The sequence below is a fragment of the Phocoena phocoena genome, chromosome X (assembly GCF_963924675.1).
Source record: "Phocoena phocoena chromosome X, mPhoPho1.1, whole genome shotgun sequence".
Classification (NCBI taxonomy): domain Eukaryota; kingdom Metazoa; phylum Chordata; class Mammalia; order Artiodactyla; family Phocoenidae; genus Phocoena; species Phocoena phocoena.
The window spans coordinates 31,782,865-31,800,926 of NC_089240.1; the positions used below are offsets into that span (position 1 = coordinate 31,782,865).

An 18,062-nucleotide genomic window follows, 5' to 3' on the forward strand; every position below is an offset into this window, starting at 1 on the left:
TGAGAACCAGCAGACTCATGAAAAGCATTTTACCTCTCCCTTAACTGCTTAAAAGAATTTAGATAGGGGGTCTGTACCAGGAAGAGAGCTATTACCAGCAACAACTTTTTACATCAGAAAGACTTATTTTCATGGCTTGGCAAACATTTGTTTACCAAACACTTGTACTTCCCATCTTCCCATGAATTTCCTTCCTCCTCTTTGAAGCCCCAGATCCCTACCCACTTCTCCGAAGCTCAGCATAGTATGTAAACCTCAACTGCCTGACTACCTTTGAATCTTCATGTCTTTGTGGGGCTCCCATAGGTATGTAATTAAATTTGTTTTTTTCCCCTGTTAATCTGTCTTATGTCAATTTGATTATTCGACCAGCCAACAAATTTAGAAGGGAAGAAAGGAAAAGTTTTCTGCCCCTACAGCAAAAAAAGCAGATTGGTTATTCCAAGCTTACTTTAGGGAATGGCAGGTGTCTGTCAGGCAGATAACGTAAGTAGTGCTGATCAGGCGATTTCTGATTGACTGGTTTAAGATTCCATTTCTGGGAGAGCCAAAACTGTAAGAAGTCTTGATTTGGTGAAGTGGGGCTTAGTATAAGCAGCTCCATTTTGGGCCTGTTGTCTTCACCAATGCAAAAATGCATTCTTTGGCCTCAATGTGTTACTGAGGGCCTGCTCTCTGCTGAGCACTATGAAATACTCAAATGAATACCGTGTAGTCTCTCAAGAAACTCTCTGTTTAGTGGTTCCCTGATAGTTTTCCTTAGGCTCTCAGTTGCATTTGATAGAAGCAACTATTTCCTCCTGACGTCCTGTCTTAGCTTTGCATGCAAGGAAGTATTCCAGTTTCTTCATAAGGCTCTGAGCTGTTTGTTTTACCTCTAGGATTTCAAGTTAATGGACATCATCTCATTGAATTCTTACATAGGCTTTAGTGCAGCTACTTCTGCTAAGGAGTGGTGAACCATTAAAATTAGATTTTATTTAAACCTATAGTGATTCCAGTGTAATGAAGATACACAGGAATAATGCAAATGCAGATGGGAAATGCGTCAAAATCAAAGAGAAGGAATGATGTTTGTTTTCCAAACAAAGGAGCTTTATGTATGCAACACGATTTCTTCCACTAGCTTTGACTGGCCCAGGGCCACAGCAAACTTAACAACTCTGGAACCATGCTGTCTCCTTCCACTCCCACAAACATGGCCTTCCTGTTATTCATCTGTACTCTCTTTAAGGTTTGAGCTTTCAGAATCCTCTTTCTGCTTTTACTTTTTCCCACTTTTCACTAGTTACAGGACCGCAAACTGTTGAGGGTGTTTATAGAGTTAAGTAAAGTACTAGATCTGGCATTCTCTGTTAAATGCTTATGGTAAATTCTCTGTTAGATGCTTACGGTAAGTGGCCTTCTCTGCTCACTAAATGAGTTAGACCTAAACACCCAAATCCCCACTGAAAAACACTCTTGCCAAATTTGTATTAGATGGCTATAGAGTGGTTCTGGTGGTAGTGGACATGCATATGAAGACTTCAGATAGAAACATTTCAAGAAATATGACAGTGAAAAAATATATTTTAAAATATAAATTATACACATGTATATAATAATATAAATAGATATTTGCTGCTTCAGATACTATAAATTTATATAATCAAAGAGGCCACAATTTTTGGATATTCTCTGGAAAAATAGGCGATGGATTATGTTACATTGGAGTTTTCTATATTCAGGCATATGTGGTGATAGGCATTCAATGAACATAGGGTGATTAATGATCTATCTAATAGATGTTCTATTGTGTTCATACTTTTTGCAGGTATTTTTCAGTTTTATAATATTATAACAACAATAAAATGGTCTTGACAATAGGGTCCAAGTCATATAACTGTCTGTGTCCCATTAACATGTAAAGGTAGATGTGTATGGCTATAGGCACTTAGTAAGTTCTTTCTCACTATTAATCCTCCAAAGGAAACATCATATGCACATTTCATTGTTAAGGAAAGTTTTAAATTAATTATATAAATTTTAAATTTGAAAATTAAAATTCAATACATATATAAACTATATGACATTGAAATAATTCCATCGAAGTTCAAATGCAAGTAATAGATTGATCGTATTATGCTATAATAATGTTTTTTTCTTTTTTTAGTTTAGTGCTCAAGGAGCATGTATTTCTCATGTACTGCCAGAATTTCTGCTTGAACCAGAAGATTGTAAGAAGTGGATTGAAATTACAGTAAGCGAATTTAATTTCTTGGAAAAATCTGCACTGTTATTGAATTTACTGGGTTTTGGTCTTTGTTAGATTTTATTTTAGAATCTTTGATTTTTTATTTATGAAATATCCTAAGGATTATGCCTCTCTGGACAGTATATATTTGTATTTGTCTAAAAATCTCTGTGGAGTTCCCATGCAGAAATGATTACATGGCTTTCTTAAATATACAGGTAATTGCTTCTTTTAAGGGATTTAGAAATAAAGAATGGTCTGTGCTAATTTAAATTTTTTCTTAAAATACATCCTTAGACTGTATATCTTTCAAAGAAAATACTGGTTTATTTTCCCTGCCACTTGCCACTTCCTTTCTTTAATTTTAGAGGAGAATAGGGAGAAATTAAACAAGATATTCATTTTTTTTCAAATTATACAATTCATTTTATGAAAACCTATTGAGAAGAGGAATTATTTTGAGAAGCCTGTAGGCTTTGAGGCAACGCTCCTTTAGTTGTGGCACTGTTACTATAGTCACCACATGACATTAGTAGAAAAGCCAAGGGCCTGTTCTTTGGTACTCTGCTGAGTCCCTGTGGCTTCATCCAAAGGGTGTGGCTCCTTTGGGGGTTCAGAATTCAGAATAATTTTGCATCTCATTCTACCACTTCTGCCACAGAGTGAGCTAGTAGGTACATTGTTTGAATAAATCTACAACATGAAATAGGGGTTGTGAGTTCCAGAAAGTTACCTGTGTTGATGGTTTCTATTACTGGCACATGGGGAATTAGAGATATGGATGAGTGGGAAAAAAAGACATGTAAAGGTTTTATTAAAAGAAAAAAATTGTATGCTAACTAAGTAGTTAAAACTTTGTACTTACATTTGCCTTGCATTGTAATTAATGTTGTGATATTTTATTTTTTATAGTTTTCCACTAATACCTTGCCCAAGTTTTCCAATATACCTAAGGAAAAGCATTCTGTTGTTACAGATATTACAAAGTTTGAAACCTGGAGTAAACGGGCATGGATGGATGTATTCCTTCAGACATACAAGGTAACTTTTCCACTCTTATTCACTGCTAGGGGTTTTTTTTGGTTGATTTATATGAATAGTATAGTAGTTAAGGTATAGGTAGTGCTGCTGTAAAAGATTAAAAAATACAGTGGGCCAAATAAGATAGAAATATTATTTCTATCTATTGTGGAGAAGTGGTTTAGAAATAGTGGGTGTCTCTTCCATCCTCAGTACTGGACTTTCATTTCTGGATCAGTTTCTCAGAACAGGGAAGAGCAGGTTAAAGAGTAGAAGACAAGTAAATACCTTTTAAGGATGTTATCTGAAAAATGCATCATTTCCATTTCACGTTCCATTGGGCAAAATTTAGTCATATGACTGCACCTAGCTTCAAGGGAAGTTGGGAAATGTAGTCTCTAAAATTGGTAGGTACAGACATATTCTGGTACATAAAAGGAAGGATTAAATAATAGATGTTGGGGGACTTCCCTGGCGACACAGTGGTTAAGACTCTGCGCTTCCAATGCAAGGGGCGCAGGTTTGATCCCTGGTCGGGGAACTAAGATCCCATATGCTGCGTGGCACAGCCAAAAAATAAAGAAAGAAAGAAATTAAAGAAAGAAAGAATAGCTGTTGGTGAAAATTATGGTCTCTACCTCTAATGCTTAGTAGACTCTTGCTATAAAGTTATTCTGGAGAGATATTTACTAGGAATCATACAACTGTAGGCGAGACCAGGTGTTGATGAGATTCTCCAATTTGCTTCATGTTAAGTTACATATTTGGGTAGATTATCATAGCATAAATTGCACCTTCACACCCTATATCTTTATTGCTTAAACAAGTCCTGATTTCAGTCTTTGAAATCATTCCCTAGGTTTCCAAATATGGCACTGTGGATCTTGCCCACTAAGACCAATAGAGGCTTTTGCTCAGTCCTCATAGATTACAACCACAGATAGGGTGAGCTGTAGGGTAGGGAGTTAAAAGAAGGAAGAAGTCAAATAGAAGCAGCAATTAGTCACTCAAAGGAAAGGATAAAATAGAAACCTAAATAGTGAGTAATATATTTAAGACTTCTGTCACAAAATGCTTTTTAAATGTGATCTTGTTTATTCTTCACAACCAGTAATATCCCCAGTTTAGAAATGTGGGTACAAAGGTTCACATGCATACATACTTTCTTCCAAGATCACCTGATTTCGGCCATATAAAACCATCTGATGTAGGTAAAGCTTATTTCTTCCTTGTTGTTCTCTGCTGGGGCCCAGGAGCCCAGGTCCCTCTTGTTGCCCTCTGACACTCTAAATCCTCCACTGCAGCCAGCCACCCAAGCCTACCCTCTGGGGAGTTCCTTCTGTGGCTTGATTCTCAGTTACTCCCCCTCTCTACCTTTTCTTTTCCCAGTAACCTGCCCTGTCTTTCTTGCTGGATGTCAAGAGGAGAAATCCTGTATGTTTTTTAGTAATTCCCAGAAGAATGTATGGGGGTATTTGTGACTCTCACCCAAACTTAGATTTGGGAAAAGACAATTTTCTTCTTTTCTTTCTTAACTCCAGGCTGCCTCCTATATAATTTTGTCTACTGATAAAGAGGAGCAACTCCAAAACAGAAGAGCTGCACATGTCCTAGTTTATGGACAAGCTAGTACTAATCTTGGTTTGTGGACTTCATTCACTCACCCATTCACTTATTCACTCCCTCATGCCTTCATGTATATGTCTCATTCATTTAACCCATCTTCCCCAACTTATAAGTCTATGAATTTAGATACCAAGTATCACTTGTAAACTCAGAACTTAATAGTGTGTCAGCTACATAGTAGATGGCTCAACAAATATTTGTTGAATGAATTTATTCAACAACTATTATGGTCCAGCTACTATAATAGGTTCTGGGGGTATAAAAGTAAACTTGATATAGTCTGTCTCTTCAAGGATTTTGTGTCCTGGAGTATGTAAGTAACTAAATATATACAGAGAAGGATGACAAATGTTATAACAGGGTAAGCCCAAAGAACTAAGGATGAGCGGACATAGAGAGGAACCTAACTTTCCTGTGTCTTGGAGAAGGTTTCTAGGAAAAAGGTGGATTTAAACTGAGCCCTGAACAATGAAGAGGGTTTGGCAGGCAAGGTGGGGCATAGGTTAGAGAGAAAGATAGTACAATTTGTGTGACGGAGGTGATAGGTAAGTTTTATTGGGGGGGGGCAATAACATTTTTTCCAGATAAAGGGAATTCAATGTGGAAGTGCCTGTGGTTTGATAGAGCATTGTACGTTCTGAGGAATAAAAACAGTATGGCTGTGGGTAAGAGGGGTGGACTATGAGCCCAGTGAGAAATTAGACCGTGGTTGACTTCATAAGCCAAACCAAGGCATCTGGACTTTATGGGTTTTAGCACAAGGTCAGTACAGAAGTCCTGAAGGATTTTAAACACAAAGTTGATATGATCAGTTTTGCATTCTAGAGAAATCACTCTGGTACGGTGTGGAAACTGTTCGTGGATTTTTTTTTCAATTGAAGTATAGTTGATTTACAATGTTACGTTAGTTTCAGGTGTACAGCAAAGTGATTCAGTTTTATATATATATATATATTTTTTTTTTCTTTTTCAGATTCTTTTCCCTTATAGGTTATTACAAAATATTGAGTATAGCTCCCTGTGCTATACAATAGGTGATTGTTGGTTATCTGTTTTACATATAGTAGTGTGTATATCTTAATCCCATTCTCCTAATTTATCCCCCCTTTTCCTCCCTTTTACCCCTTGGTAACCACAAGTTTGTTTTCTGTGTCTGTGGGTCTATTTCTGTTTTGTATATAAGTTCATTTATATCATTCTTTTTATTTTCCACATATAAGCAATATTATGTAGTATTTGTTCTTTTTTTAAACATCTTTATTAGAGTATAATTGCTTTACAATGGTGTGTTAGTTTCTGCTTTATAACAAAGGGAATCAGTTGTACATATACACATGTTCCCATATCTTTTCCCTCTTGCGTCTCTCTCCCTCCCACCCTCCCCATCCCACCCCTCTAGGTGGTCACAAAGCACCAAGCTAATCTCCCTGTGCTATGCGGCTGCTTCCCACTAGCTATCTAATTTACGTTTGGTAGTGTATATATGTCCATGCCACTCTCTCACTTTGTCACAGTTTACCCTTGCCCCTCCCCATATCTTCAAGTCCATTCTCTACTAGGTCTGTGTCTTTATTCCTGTCTCACCCCTAGGACCTTCATGACCTTTTTTTATCTTTCTTAGATTCCATATATATGTGTTAGCATATGGTATTTGTTTTCCTCTTTCTGACTTACTTCACTCTGTATGACAGACTCTAGGTGCATCCACCTCACTACAAATAACTCAATTTCGTTTCTTTTTATGGCTGAGTAATATTCCATTATATATATGTGCCACATCTTCTTTATCCATTCATCCAATGATGGACACTTAGGTTGTTTCCATCTCCTGGCTATTGTAAATAGAGCTGCAATGAACATTTTGGTACATGACCCTTTTTTTTTTTTTTACACCTTTATTGGAGTATGATTGCCTTACAATGGTGTGTTAGTTTCTGCTTTATAACAAAGTGAATCAGTTATACATATGTTCCCATATCTCTTCCCTCTTGCATAACCTTCCCTTCCACCCTCCCTATCCCACCCCTCCAGGCGGTCACAAAGCACTGAGCTGATCGCCCTGTGCTATGCGGCTGCTTTCCACTAGCTATCTACCTTACGTTTGGTAGTGTATATATGTCCATGCCTCTCTCTCGCTTTGTCACAGCTTACCTTTCTCCCAACCCATATCCTCAAGTCCATTCTCTAGTAGGTCTGTGACTTTATTCCTGTCTTACCCCTAGGTTCTTCATGACATTTTTTTCCCTTAAATTCCATATATATGTGTTAGCATATGGTATTTGTCTTTCTCTTTCTGACTTACTTCACTCTGTATGACAGACTCTAGGTCCACGCACCTAATTAAAAATGGCTCAATTTCGTTTCTTTTTATGGCTGAGTAATACTACATTGTATATTACATTGTATATATGTGCCCTGTCCTGAGCCTTCAAGTGCTGAAAGCAGGGGCAAGGCTAGACTCTTTGTTGTCCCCACAGCTCAGCGGGTGGGGCATGTTCCCCTTAGTCGTCACTCAGGGTTCTCAGTTTGACTCCTGGGAAGGCCTGTGGCTCCTGTCTCTTTACCTGAGGACATGTGCTCATAGAAAGGCCCACCGCTCTCTGAGAGCCAACAGAAGAAAGTGAGGGTAGCCTGATGTCCCACGTCTACCTGTGGTCTCTGAAGGCAGGAAGCTGGGGCGGGTAGATCCAGGCCTTATTATGCTTGGCCGTGCCGGTCCTCACTCAGGCCGTTCCTCAGTTTGACTCCTGGGAAGACCTATAATTTCTCCCCCTCTTCACCTATTACTATCCCCACTTCTCTGTCACCCTGGGAGGAGTTAAGGGTTGCCTCTGCTCGACCTGACATCTCTCCAGGCGTCTCCCAGGACTGACAGCAGGGGAGAGATGATGTGCTGCCCCCATCGTTATGGTTTTCATGTTCCACTCCAGCCTTAGGTCCTCACCCCAACTCCTAGCACAACCTGGAAATGTCCCCTGTGCTGAGTCAGCCAGCCTCGGAGCAAAGTCCTTACCACCCTGAGTCCCCAGAAGTAGAAGTCAGAGTAGGCCCCGTGTAGCCACAGCTAGTTCTGAGGGGCTTCTGAGGACTAACACAGAGGGCAAGATTCCCCGGGCTCTGCTCTTCTGGGGTTTGTGACCTCAATAGTCCTCACTCTGTCAGGATCTGGGACTCTTCCCTCTACCGACCTGAGTCCTCCGGAGCGGGAAGCAAGTGGGTGACACATCGAACTACCCCTGCCTGGGGCTTCCCCGGGCCAAAAGGATGGTGGGGCTATGTGTTTGTTTCTGTCTCTTTTCGGTTGGGCGTTCCCCTTGGTCCTCACTCAGAGTCCTTACGCTGGCTCTTCCCGTGACCTAGAGAGGCCTGTGCTCTCATACTACAGCCTTTAATTCCCCGAGACCGCCTAGGAGGATGTGAGGGTTGCCTCACGTGGGCATGACTGCCTGTGGTCACTCATGGCCGACAGTAAGGGCGGGATTCTGTGGCGTCCCCACTTTTATGATTTGGGTGGTTCCCTCAGTCCTCACGGTCCTCTGCTCGACTCTTGGCATGACCTGGAATTCCTCCCTGTGCTCCCCTGAGGCTGGCCCCTGGGACCAAGTGCCTCATCTACCTGAGACGCTCTAAAAGGAAAGGCGTGGGGTGCATCATGCCAACATTCCTGGATTTGCCAAGGGGAGGTATCCAGTGGCAGGGCTCTGCTCTAGGTGGAGTCCCTTTATCCTCATTTAGAGTCACTAGATTTCCAGTCTCTACTGAGTGAGGCTGTTCCCCATAGACCAAGGCCCTCGCCTCCCCGAGACCACCCCCAGTGGAAAGAGGGGGCAGGTCAGCCAGAAAGCTTTGTCCTGGGCCTCCTGGGGCTGAGCTCAGGGGCGGGACTCTGCATTCTCCTCTGTTCTGGAGTGAGTGGTCCTCTTGCTCCTCATTCAGGGTCCTCATCGTGATGCCTGACCAGACCCAGGACTCCACCCTCCACTCCCCTGAAGCTGTGCTCCTCAGAACAAAGGCATTACCTTCTTGGGAATTCTGAATCGGAAGTCAGGATGAACCAGATCTGTCCAAAGCTGTTGGGGTCTTCTGAGGAGCAGGACTTTACAAGGCCCCACTCTTTTGGAGTCAGTGGCCCCTCAGTCCTAACTCAGGTTTCTTACCTTGACTTCAGGTAGCATATGGGACTCCACCCTCCCTACTGTCTGTCTGCCAGCCTCAGGCCAAGGCTTTCACCTTCCTGAGACACCAGAAGGGGAGATAAGAGACCTATTCCCGGGCTACCCCTGCTGGGGGCCTCTGTGTGGTCCCCTTTGTTATGGGGAGTCCACTCATCAGCACCCAGTGTCGTCACCCTGAAGCAAATTAAGGCCTGTTAGGATCTCCTACTTGGGCAGAATTGGAGATGCTGCCACAAGACCAAGGAACTCACCTCCCTGAGAACCTCTCCACCCTTGCCCCCGGAGGAAAAGAAGGGGTACCTTCAGACAGACAGCTCTGCGCATGGCCACACAAGGGAGAAAGCAGGGTAGACTTTGTGGGGCCCCCTTCTGTTCTAAGGTCCTCACCTTGAGTAACTATCAGAGGCTGGGACTCCTCCCTCCACTGACCTGAGGACACAGCTCTTAAACCAAGGCTTTTATGTCCCTGAGAAACTTGAAGAGTAAATGAGGAGATGCTGATCTTTTCAGGGTATCTGACATTGCATATGTAGAAGACCCCATTGTCACCGAAAATTTTTCTTTTTATTCATATCATTCACTTCTTCAGCGTTACTGTTACTGTATTCCAAAACAGTGCTTTGGGAACAGGGCCCCTTTTATCCCATGAGATACATTTTGGAGTGGTAAGAAGAAAAATGAATTAAAAGACATAAGGTCTGCCTTAGGCTGGGAGGAGTGGAAGAGTGTAGGCTCTAGACTGTTCCAGACCAGGGGACTAGACCCAGCAAGGTCACTTAAATCAGCCTTGTGAACTTGAGAAATCTGCAAGTTACTCACCTATAAAGGGAGTCTGCTAAATCCTATCCTGCGTGAATGTTGGAATGTTATGTACTACATGTAAAGCAGTGGCATACTCATTAAGAAATACTGGGTTTTTGATGAATGGCAGTTATGATATGATTATTATGAACCCCCAAGATACCACCCTCCCATCAGGGTTTATTTTTAATCCAGTAGGTAGCAGAGAATATGCAGTGCACTAGGGCAAAACAAACAAATACTCACAAATGAGCTAAATCAGTCAAAGTATCTTTTATTTCTACCAAAAGAAAGTTTAAACGAAGTAAGGCAAACCACGAGTTAAATGGCTTTTACTCTGTTTTCTCCATTTTTTGTTTCTAATATTTTCTGCGGTCGCCTTTCACATTTCCATGAAAATCTCTATTGCAGTGCCATGTTTTCTACTTGGATCATACAGAAAATATAGATGGTTCGTTTTTCTGTTACATATACCAAAACTGTAACTTTAGAACTCTTTAAACAGCAATAAATATGCAAGCAATGTCATTCACGAATTCCTATTCTTAAGAAAATACACTATCTATTACAAGAAAAAAACATTTGAAAAAACCTAAATCAATCAATCAATAATATATAGAAGTTACTAGTTTAAAACAGGAAGATAAATAAGATCTATACTTTGTTCCCTCCACCCCTACTACTGTGCACTATTTAGGAGCCTGACTGCTCTCTTCCAAAACAAAGTGAGCAAACTGCCCGCGGCCTCCCTCCCTAGATGTGGGAGGAGCTGCGGGCCTTGGCCCTGGAAGGGGCTCTGCCCTCAGCAACAGCTGCAGCCCTGGCCGTGGCTCTCACTGCTGCTCTCTCTTCCTCATCTTTCAGAGCCTCCTCATAGAGATCTGGGAAGGCACTGGGGTCGGTACCAATGATCTTGCCCAGAATCTCCAGCACTTTCATCTTGCTGGTTTCAGCGTGGGCTCTCGGGCCCCACAGGAACTCATAGCGCGGAGGATCGCTGTTGGGCACCTGGCGGTACGTCAGGTACTTCTGCTGCACGAAATCTTTGCTGATGAACCTCCTGGGCTCCCCAAAGATCAAGTGCCTCCTCCCAGCATACAAACCCAACGCATTGAGGAACTCCCAGATCTCCTCCTCGGTGGCACGGTTGCCCTTCTTGAAGATCAGGCCCAGGAGAATCATCAGGAGACCGGACGTGGGCGGCCCCGACTCATCACTCGGACTTCCCTCGCTGGGGAGGGCCATCTTGCTGATGAGGGCGTAGGAGTGATTGCTGGGGTCGACTTCCTTCAGCTCGAGGCCAAAGACCGCCTCCATGATCTCAGAGGCTCTGCTGAGGATCTCAGGAAAGTGTTTATCGTACTTCCTGTTGATAGCCTTCAGCAGTGCTGCCTGCGGGATGGGCTCCTTCTTCTTGTACTTCTCCAGCAGGAAGTGCACCAACATTGTGGACTTCCTGATCAGAACACCTCTGCAACAGCTGTGAATGGAAGGTGCTGCCTCGGAGGTACCTGCACTTTTCTCATCTTGGCTCTGGGCACCCTCTTCAGATCCTGGGCATGAAACACCTTCATCACGAGAGCTCCTGGCTGGAGCTCCCTGAGGCTCCTGGCGAGTGCCAGCAGCAGGGGAGCTCGGGGGAGTACCCCGAGAAACAGAAGCGGGGGAGGAGGGTGACTCTTCTATCTCTTCTGCTGCCGCCTCCTCAGTGGCCTGGGCACCCTTGAGACTCTGAGTCTCCCCCCGGGCCTGGTGGCGTTTCTCGCGGGCACGGCGCTTGCTCTTCCGGCCCCGAGGCATGATGACACAGGTCAGGGCCAGCAGGCGGGAGTGTGCGCAGGAAGGCAGGCAACGAGGGCACCTGAGGGAGGGACAAGGAGATGCTGTGAGCTTTAGCGGGGAGATTCCCCCCTGGCTTTAACCAAGGCCACCTCTGCAGGGTCCTTGAGGGCACTGCTCGAGGACCCACAGGGCTCCTGTTCTCCTGCTCAGCCTGTCCCCTGAGACCCCTGTGGAGGACGGTAGAGTGAGCCGTGGGGCACAGCCAGCCAGCCCTGCCTGGGCAGTACTGGGGTGACAGTGGGGGCTGGCAGGGGAGGTAGGTCTCCACGGTTCCCATTCAGAGTCAGGATGACAGTTGTTGGCAAGACACCCCCACCCCATCCCCTCTGCTGCTCTGAAGTTGACACCACCATCTTCCATGACACCCAGGAGGAGGAAAGGAGGGAGCGTTCAGCCCACCACCGAAGGGTCCTGGGACCCTCCCTTCTGCTGCCTGGTGGCTGCCCCTTCAGAACAACGCTCTAACCTCCCTTGGACCTGGCAGAGGAAATTACGGGCAGTCTCAGCCTGACAGTCCTTTCTTGGGAGTCTACCTGACAGTCCTTTCTTGGGAGTCTAAGGGTTGACAGGAGGGGAACGGGCCATATTCTCTCTTGTCCCTTCTCTTCGGGGTGGGTGACTCCCTTAGTCCTCACTCAGGGTCCTCCCTGGACGGCCGGTGCAGCCTGGAGCTCCTCTCTTGCCCCGAGGGCCATCTGCTCGCACCAGTGCCGGCACCTCCTTGAGTCTCATTCGGAGGCAGTGAGGGTGCCCACGCGGCCGCATGTGACAGTTTTACCAAGCCTGCAGCATGCGGCAGACAGGTCGAGGCCCTGTGGCTGGCGGCCCCCCTGGCCCTCACTCGGGGGCTTGGGCTGACTCTTGGGAGTGCTTAGGGACGCGCCTTCTGCTGGCCTGCACCTGTCCTCTCAGACAGCAGCCCTCCCTCCTCCGTGTGTGGCCAGAAGGAAGCGGCTGACAACAGGGGAGGGGTTCTGAGGTGCCCTTGGGACGGGGAGGACGCTCCTCGCTCTGACTCCTCCCCCCGTGCCCTGGAAATCCTCCCTCTGCTGACCTGCAGCCAGCCCCTCAGGACAAGGCCCCCTCCTCCCTGGGTCTCCCGCGTCTGTCCGTCCGTCCGCGTTCGCACTGAGGGAGCCCCTCAGTCTTTAGACCTGCCCAGAGGCTCCCAGGCCGATGTCAGGGGCGGGGGTCCGCGTGGCCGCCATAATGGGGTGTGGAGCCCCTCAGTCCCCACGAGGGTCCCGTCCTTCACTCCACAGCGCCTGGGGCGCTCCCTCTACTGAGCTGAGCCAGGGTCCGCCAGCCTTAGAGCGAGGACTTCCTTGCCTGAGACCCCGCGGGGGAAGCGGATGGACTTCGGGCCTAACAGCCAGGCCCGAGCCTTTTGGGCCGAGAGCAGGGGTGGGGTGGGTGGGGCCTGTGTGGCCGTCTCTTTTTGGAGGGAATGGGGATTGGGGGTGTCGGGGGCGTGTCCCCGCACTTCTAACTGGGGTCATCTCACACCTTGACACCTGACGAGACGTGGCACTCCTCCCGCGGCTCACTCTCGCTGGACGTCAGCTCTCAAAAATGGCGCGCCCCCACAGCGCGGTTCGGAGGACGTGACTTCCGGTCATGCGCATCTGGGGTCCAGGAGGATAGCAGGGGCGGGCTGTGGCCGGGGCGGAGCGGAGCGGGGCGGGGCGGGGGATCAGAGAGGGGTTCCGGGGGAGCTTCCGGCAGGCCTGGCACGAGGGCCTTTCATTGACTCTTGGCAGGTCCTGGGACTTTTCCCTCTGCTGAGCTGAGTCAGCAGGCGTCACACCCTGGCTCTCATTTCTGTCGGCACCCCCAGCCGGAAGTATCCGGGGCCCTGAGCCTCACAGCCATGCCTGGGTTCCCCGAGACTGACAGTGAGGGCTCTTTGGGGCCCCCTCTTCTATGGCGGATGCTGCTCTCAATTCTCTCTCAGTGTCTTCTCTTGACTTCCTGTAGGTGCTGGGCTACCTCCCGTCTCCTGACCTGAGGCCAAGGCCTCACATCAAAGACATCAACTCCCTGAGACGGCTGGTGTGAAGTGCAGGCACGTCTCATCTGGACACTTCTGCCTGGAGCCTCCCAGAGATGGCTGCTGCAGGTAAGGTGAGCTGAGGGGAAAGGAGGCGAGACTCCCTTCTGTGGTTTGGAGCCCGTCAGGTCTCACTCAAGGTCCTCACATTGACTGCTGGCAGGGCCTGCGATTCCTCCTTCTCTGGTATGAATCCATCCCTGTCCCCAACCGTGCCCCACAGAATCCCAGAGGAGTTAGTGAAGGGGCGCCTTAGCCTGACAATTCTCACTGTGGTCTCTCTTTGTTGACATCAGGGGCATTGCGCAAAAGTTCAGAAATGAATTTCTGTCCTTTTGTACAACTACTATGTTACTTGCTTTTCTCTTTTAGTCTGTGTGTGACAGTCTATTAAGATGATCACTTAAAAAGGCCAGTTGTCATCCACTAAGAAAGTTTTAGATGGTTATTTAACAGCCTGTGGACCATACTGCCACATCCAGCCCAATCTTTGGTGTCCCATGCTCCTGGCATGCGGGCTCTGAAATGCTGCCTCAGATTCCTTCAGTGAAGCAGTAGAGATTCATGGTCCCAGAGCACAGTGGAAGAATCAAGGGCTCAACGTTAAAGGCTTTTCTCTAATCAATCCTGTCATCTGCCTCTCTTGCAGGCTACAGACCTGTCTCCTATTCAGGGCATCCCCCTACCTGCCCACACTCAGGTTCTAGTTCAGTGGAGACTTATTGTCCCTCAGGGATTATTTAGTCTTGTGTTTTTGCTTTTGTTAATGTTTTTTCTTTGTTCCTTCTGTAATTTTTCCATGGTTGACTTTGGGTACAGGAAACAGTAGCCCATGTTTGATTGTCATCAGCTGCTATGGATAAGGTACTAAATCTGTAAATGAATTAAGGAAAATCGATATTCTTACAATATCTGTGCCTCACCAATACACATAACATACTATTCTGGTTGAGACTTCTTTTTCCTAAGTCAATCAGGAAATTCTTATTGTTGCCTCCATTGAGATTATATACATATTTGTATGGCTTCTTTCTAGATATGTTTTTATATTGTTGCTTTTGTCTATGGTGTATTTTCTTGTCTCTTTTTGATTTTTTTTAACATCTTTATTGGAGTATAATTGCTTTACAACAGTGTGTTAGTTTCTGCTTTATAACAAAGTGAATCAGTTATACATATAACCCCATATCTCCTCCCTCTTGCATCTCTCTCCCTCCCACCCGCCCTATCCTACCACTCTAGGTGGTCACAGAGTACCGAGTTGATTGCCCTGTGCTATGCAGCTGCTTCCCACTAGCTATCTGTTTTACGTTTGGTAGTGTATATATGTCCATGCCACTCTCTCACTTTGTCCCAGCTTACCCTTGCCCCACCCCATATCCTCAAGTCCATTCTCTAGTAGGTCTGCATTTTTATTCCCGTGTTGCCCCTAGGTTCTTCATGACCATGTTTGTTTTTTTTTCTTAGATTTCATGTATATGTGTTAGCATATGGTATTTGCTTTTCTCTTTCTGACTTACTTCACTCTGTATAACAGTCTCTAGGTCCATCCACCTCGCTACAAATACCTCAGTTTCGTTCCTTTTTATGGCTGAGTAATATTCCATTGTATATATGTGCCACATCTTCTTTATCCATTCATCTGTTGATGGACACTTAGGTTGCTTCCATGTCCTGGCTATTGTAAATAGAGCTGCAGTGAACATCTTGGTACATGACTCTTTTTGAATTATGGTTTTCTCAGGGTATATGCCCAAGTAGTGGGATTGCTGGCTCATATGGTAGTTCTATTTGTAGTTTTTTCATGAACGCCCATACTGTTCTCCATAGTGGCTGTATCAATTTACATTCCAACCAACAGTGCAAGAGGGCTCCCTTTTCTCCCCACCCTCTCCAGCATTTAATGTTTGTAGATTTTTTGATGATGGCCATTCTGCCCAGTGTGAGATGATATCTCATTGTAGTTTTGATTTGCATTTCTCTAATGATTAATGATGTTGAGCATTCTTTGAAGTGTCTGTTGGCAATCTGTATGTCTTCTTTGGAGAAATGTCTATTTAGGTCTTCTGCCTATGGTTGGATTGGGTTGTTTATTTTTTTCATATTGAGCTGCATGAGTTGCTTGTATGTTTTGGACATTAATCCTTTGTCAGTTGCTTCATTTGCAAATATTTTCTCCCATTCTGAGGGTTGTCTTTTCGTCTTGGTTATGGTTTCCTTTGCTGTGCAAAAGCTTTTAAGGTTCATTAGGTCCCATTTGTTTATTTTTGTTTCTATTTCCATTTCTCTAGGAGGTGGGTGAAAAAGGACCTTGCTGTGATGTATGTCATAGAGTGTTCTGCCTCTAAGAGGTTGATGGTGTCTGGCCTTACATTTAGGTCTTCAATGCATTTTGAGTTTATTTTTGTGTATGGTGTTAGGGAGCGTTCTAATTTCATTCTTTTACATGTAGCTGTCCAGTTTTCCCAGCACCACTTATTGAAGAGGCTGTCTTTTCTCCACTGTATATTCTTGCCTCCTTTATGAAAGATAAGGTGATCATATGTGCGTGGGTTTATCTCTGGACTTTCTATCCTGTTTCATTGATTTATATTTGTGTTTCTGTGCCAGTACCATACTGTCTTGATTACCGTAGCTTTGTAGTGTAGTCTAAAGTCAGGGAGCCTGATTCCTCCAGATCCGTTTTTCTTTCTCAGGATTGCTTTGGCTATTCATGGTCTTTTGTGTTTCCATACATATTGTGAAATTTTTTGTTCTAGTTCTGTGAAAAATGGCAGTGGTAGTTTGATAGGGATTGCATTGAATCTGTATATTGCTTTGGGTAGTAGACTCATTTTCACAATGTTGATTCTTCCGATCCAAGAACATGGTATACCTCCCCATCTAGTTGTATCATCTTTAATTTCTTTCATCAGTGTCTTATAATTTTCTGCATACAGGTCTTTTGTCTCCTTAGGTAGGTTTATTCCTAGATATTTTATTCTTTTTGTTGCAGTGGTGAATGGGAGTGTTTTCTTAGCTTCACTTTCAGATTTTTCATCATTAGTGTATAGGAATGCAAGAGATTTCTGTGCATTAATTTTGTATCCTGCTACTTTACCTGATTCATTGAGTAGCTCTAGTAGTTTTCTGGTAGCATCTTTAGGATTCTCTATGTATAGTATTCATGTCATCTGCAAACAGTGACAGCTTTACTTCTTCTTTTCCAATTTGGATTCCTTTTATTTCTTTTTCTTCTCTGATTGCTGTGGCTAAAACTTCCAAAACTATGTTGAATAATAGTTGTGCAAGTGGGCAGCCTTGTTTTGTTTCCGATCTTAGTGGAAATGGTTTCAGTTTTTCACCCTTGAGGATGATGGTGGCTGTGGGTTTGTCATATATGCCGTTTAATAGGTTGAGGAAAGTTCCTTCTATGCCTACTTTCTGCAGGGTTTTTATCATAAATGGGTGTTGAATTTTGTCGAAAGCTTTCTCTGCATCTATTGAGATGATCATCTGGGTTTTCTCCTTCCATTTTTTAATATGGTGTATCACGTTGATTGATTTGTGTATATTGAAGAATCCTTGCATTCCTGGGATAAACCCCACTTGATCATAGTGTATGATCCTTTTAATGTGCTGTTGGACTCTGTTTGCTAGTATTTTGTCGAGGAGTTTTGCAGCTATGTTCATCAGTGATATTGGCCTGCAGTTTTCTTTCTTTGTGACATGTTTGTCTGGTTTTGGTATCAGAGTGATGGTGACCTCATAGAATGAGTTTGGGAGTGTTCCTCCCTCTGCTATATTTTAGAAGAGTTTGAGAAGGATAGGTGTTAGCTCTTCTCTAAATATTTGATAGAATTCGCCTGTGCAGCCATCTGTTCCTGGGCTTTTGTTTGTTGGAAGATTTTTAATCACAGTTTCAATTTCAGTGCTTCTGATTGGTCTGTTCATATTTTCTATTTCTTCCTGGTTCAGTCTCACAAGTTTGTGCATTTCTAAGAATTTGTCCATTTCTTCCAGGTTGCTCATTTTATTGGCATAGAGTTGCTCGTAGTTATCTCTAATGATCCTTTGTATTTCTGCCGTGTCAGTTGTTACTTCCCCTTTTCCATTTCTAATTCTATTGATTTGAGGCCTCTCCCTTTTCTTGTTGATAAGTCTGGCTAATGGTTTATCAATTTTGTTTATCTTCTCGAAGAACCAGCTTTTAGTTTTATTGATGTTTGCTATCGTTTCCTTCATTTCTTTTTCATTTATTTCTGATCTGATCTTTAAGATTTCTTTCCTTCTGCTAACTTTGGGCTTTTTTTGTTTTCTTTCTCTAATTGCTTTA

General features: G+C 44.4%; 2 protein-coding genes across 2 annotated transcripts in view; one reads left to right on the forward strand and one right to left on the reverse strand.

The window, feature by feature from the left end:
* CFAP47 (cilia and flagella associated protein 47) overlaps nucleotides 1-18,062 on the forward strand; it is a 503,782-nt gene that overhangs the window by 203,886 nt on the left and 281,834 nt on the right. Inside the window, 3 exon segments of the mRNA XM_065900147.1 lie at nucleotides 1,385-1,393; nucleotides 2,153-2,239; nucleotides 3,146-3,274. Coding sequence (XP_065756219.1) covers nucleotides 1,385-1,393; nucleotides 2,153-2,239; nucleotides 3,146-3,274 — 225 coding nt within the window.
* On the reverse strand, nucleotides 10,609-11,655 carry LOC136142698 (melanoma-associated antigen B4-like). The gene has a single exon (XM_065900990.1). It carries the CDS (start codon nucleotides 11,653-11,655, stop codon nucleotides 10,609-10,611), a length of 1,047 nt encoding a protein of 348 aa, XP_065757062.1.

Bases quoted from the DNA above. Each gene is read 5' to 3' on its own strand.
- LOC136142698 (XM_065900990.1), bottom strand. From the start codon at position 11,655: ATGCCTCGGGGCCGGAAGAGCAAGCGCCGTGCCCGCGAGAAACGCCAC.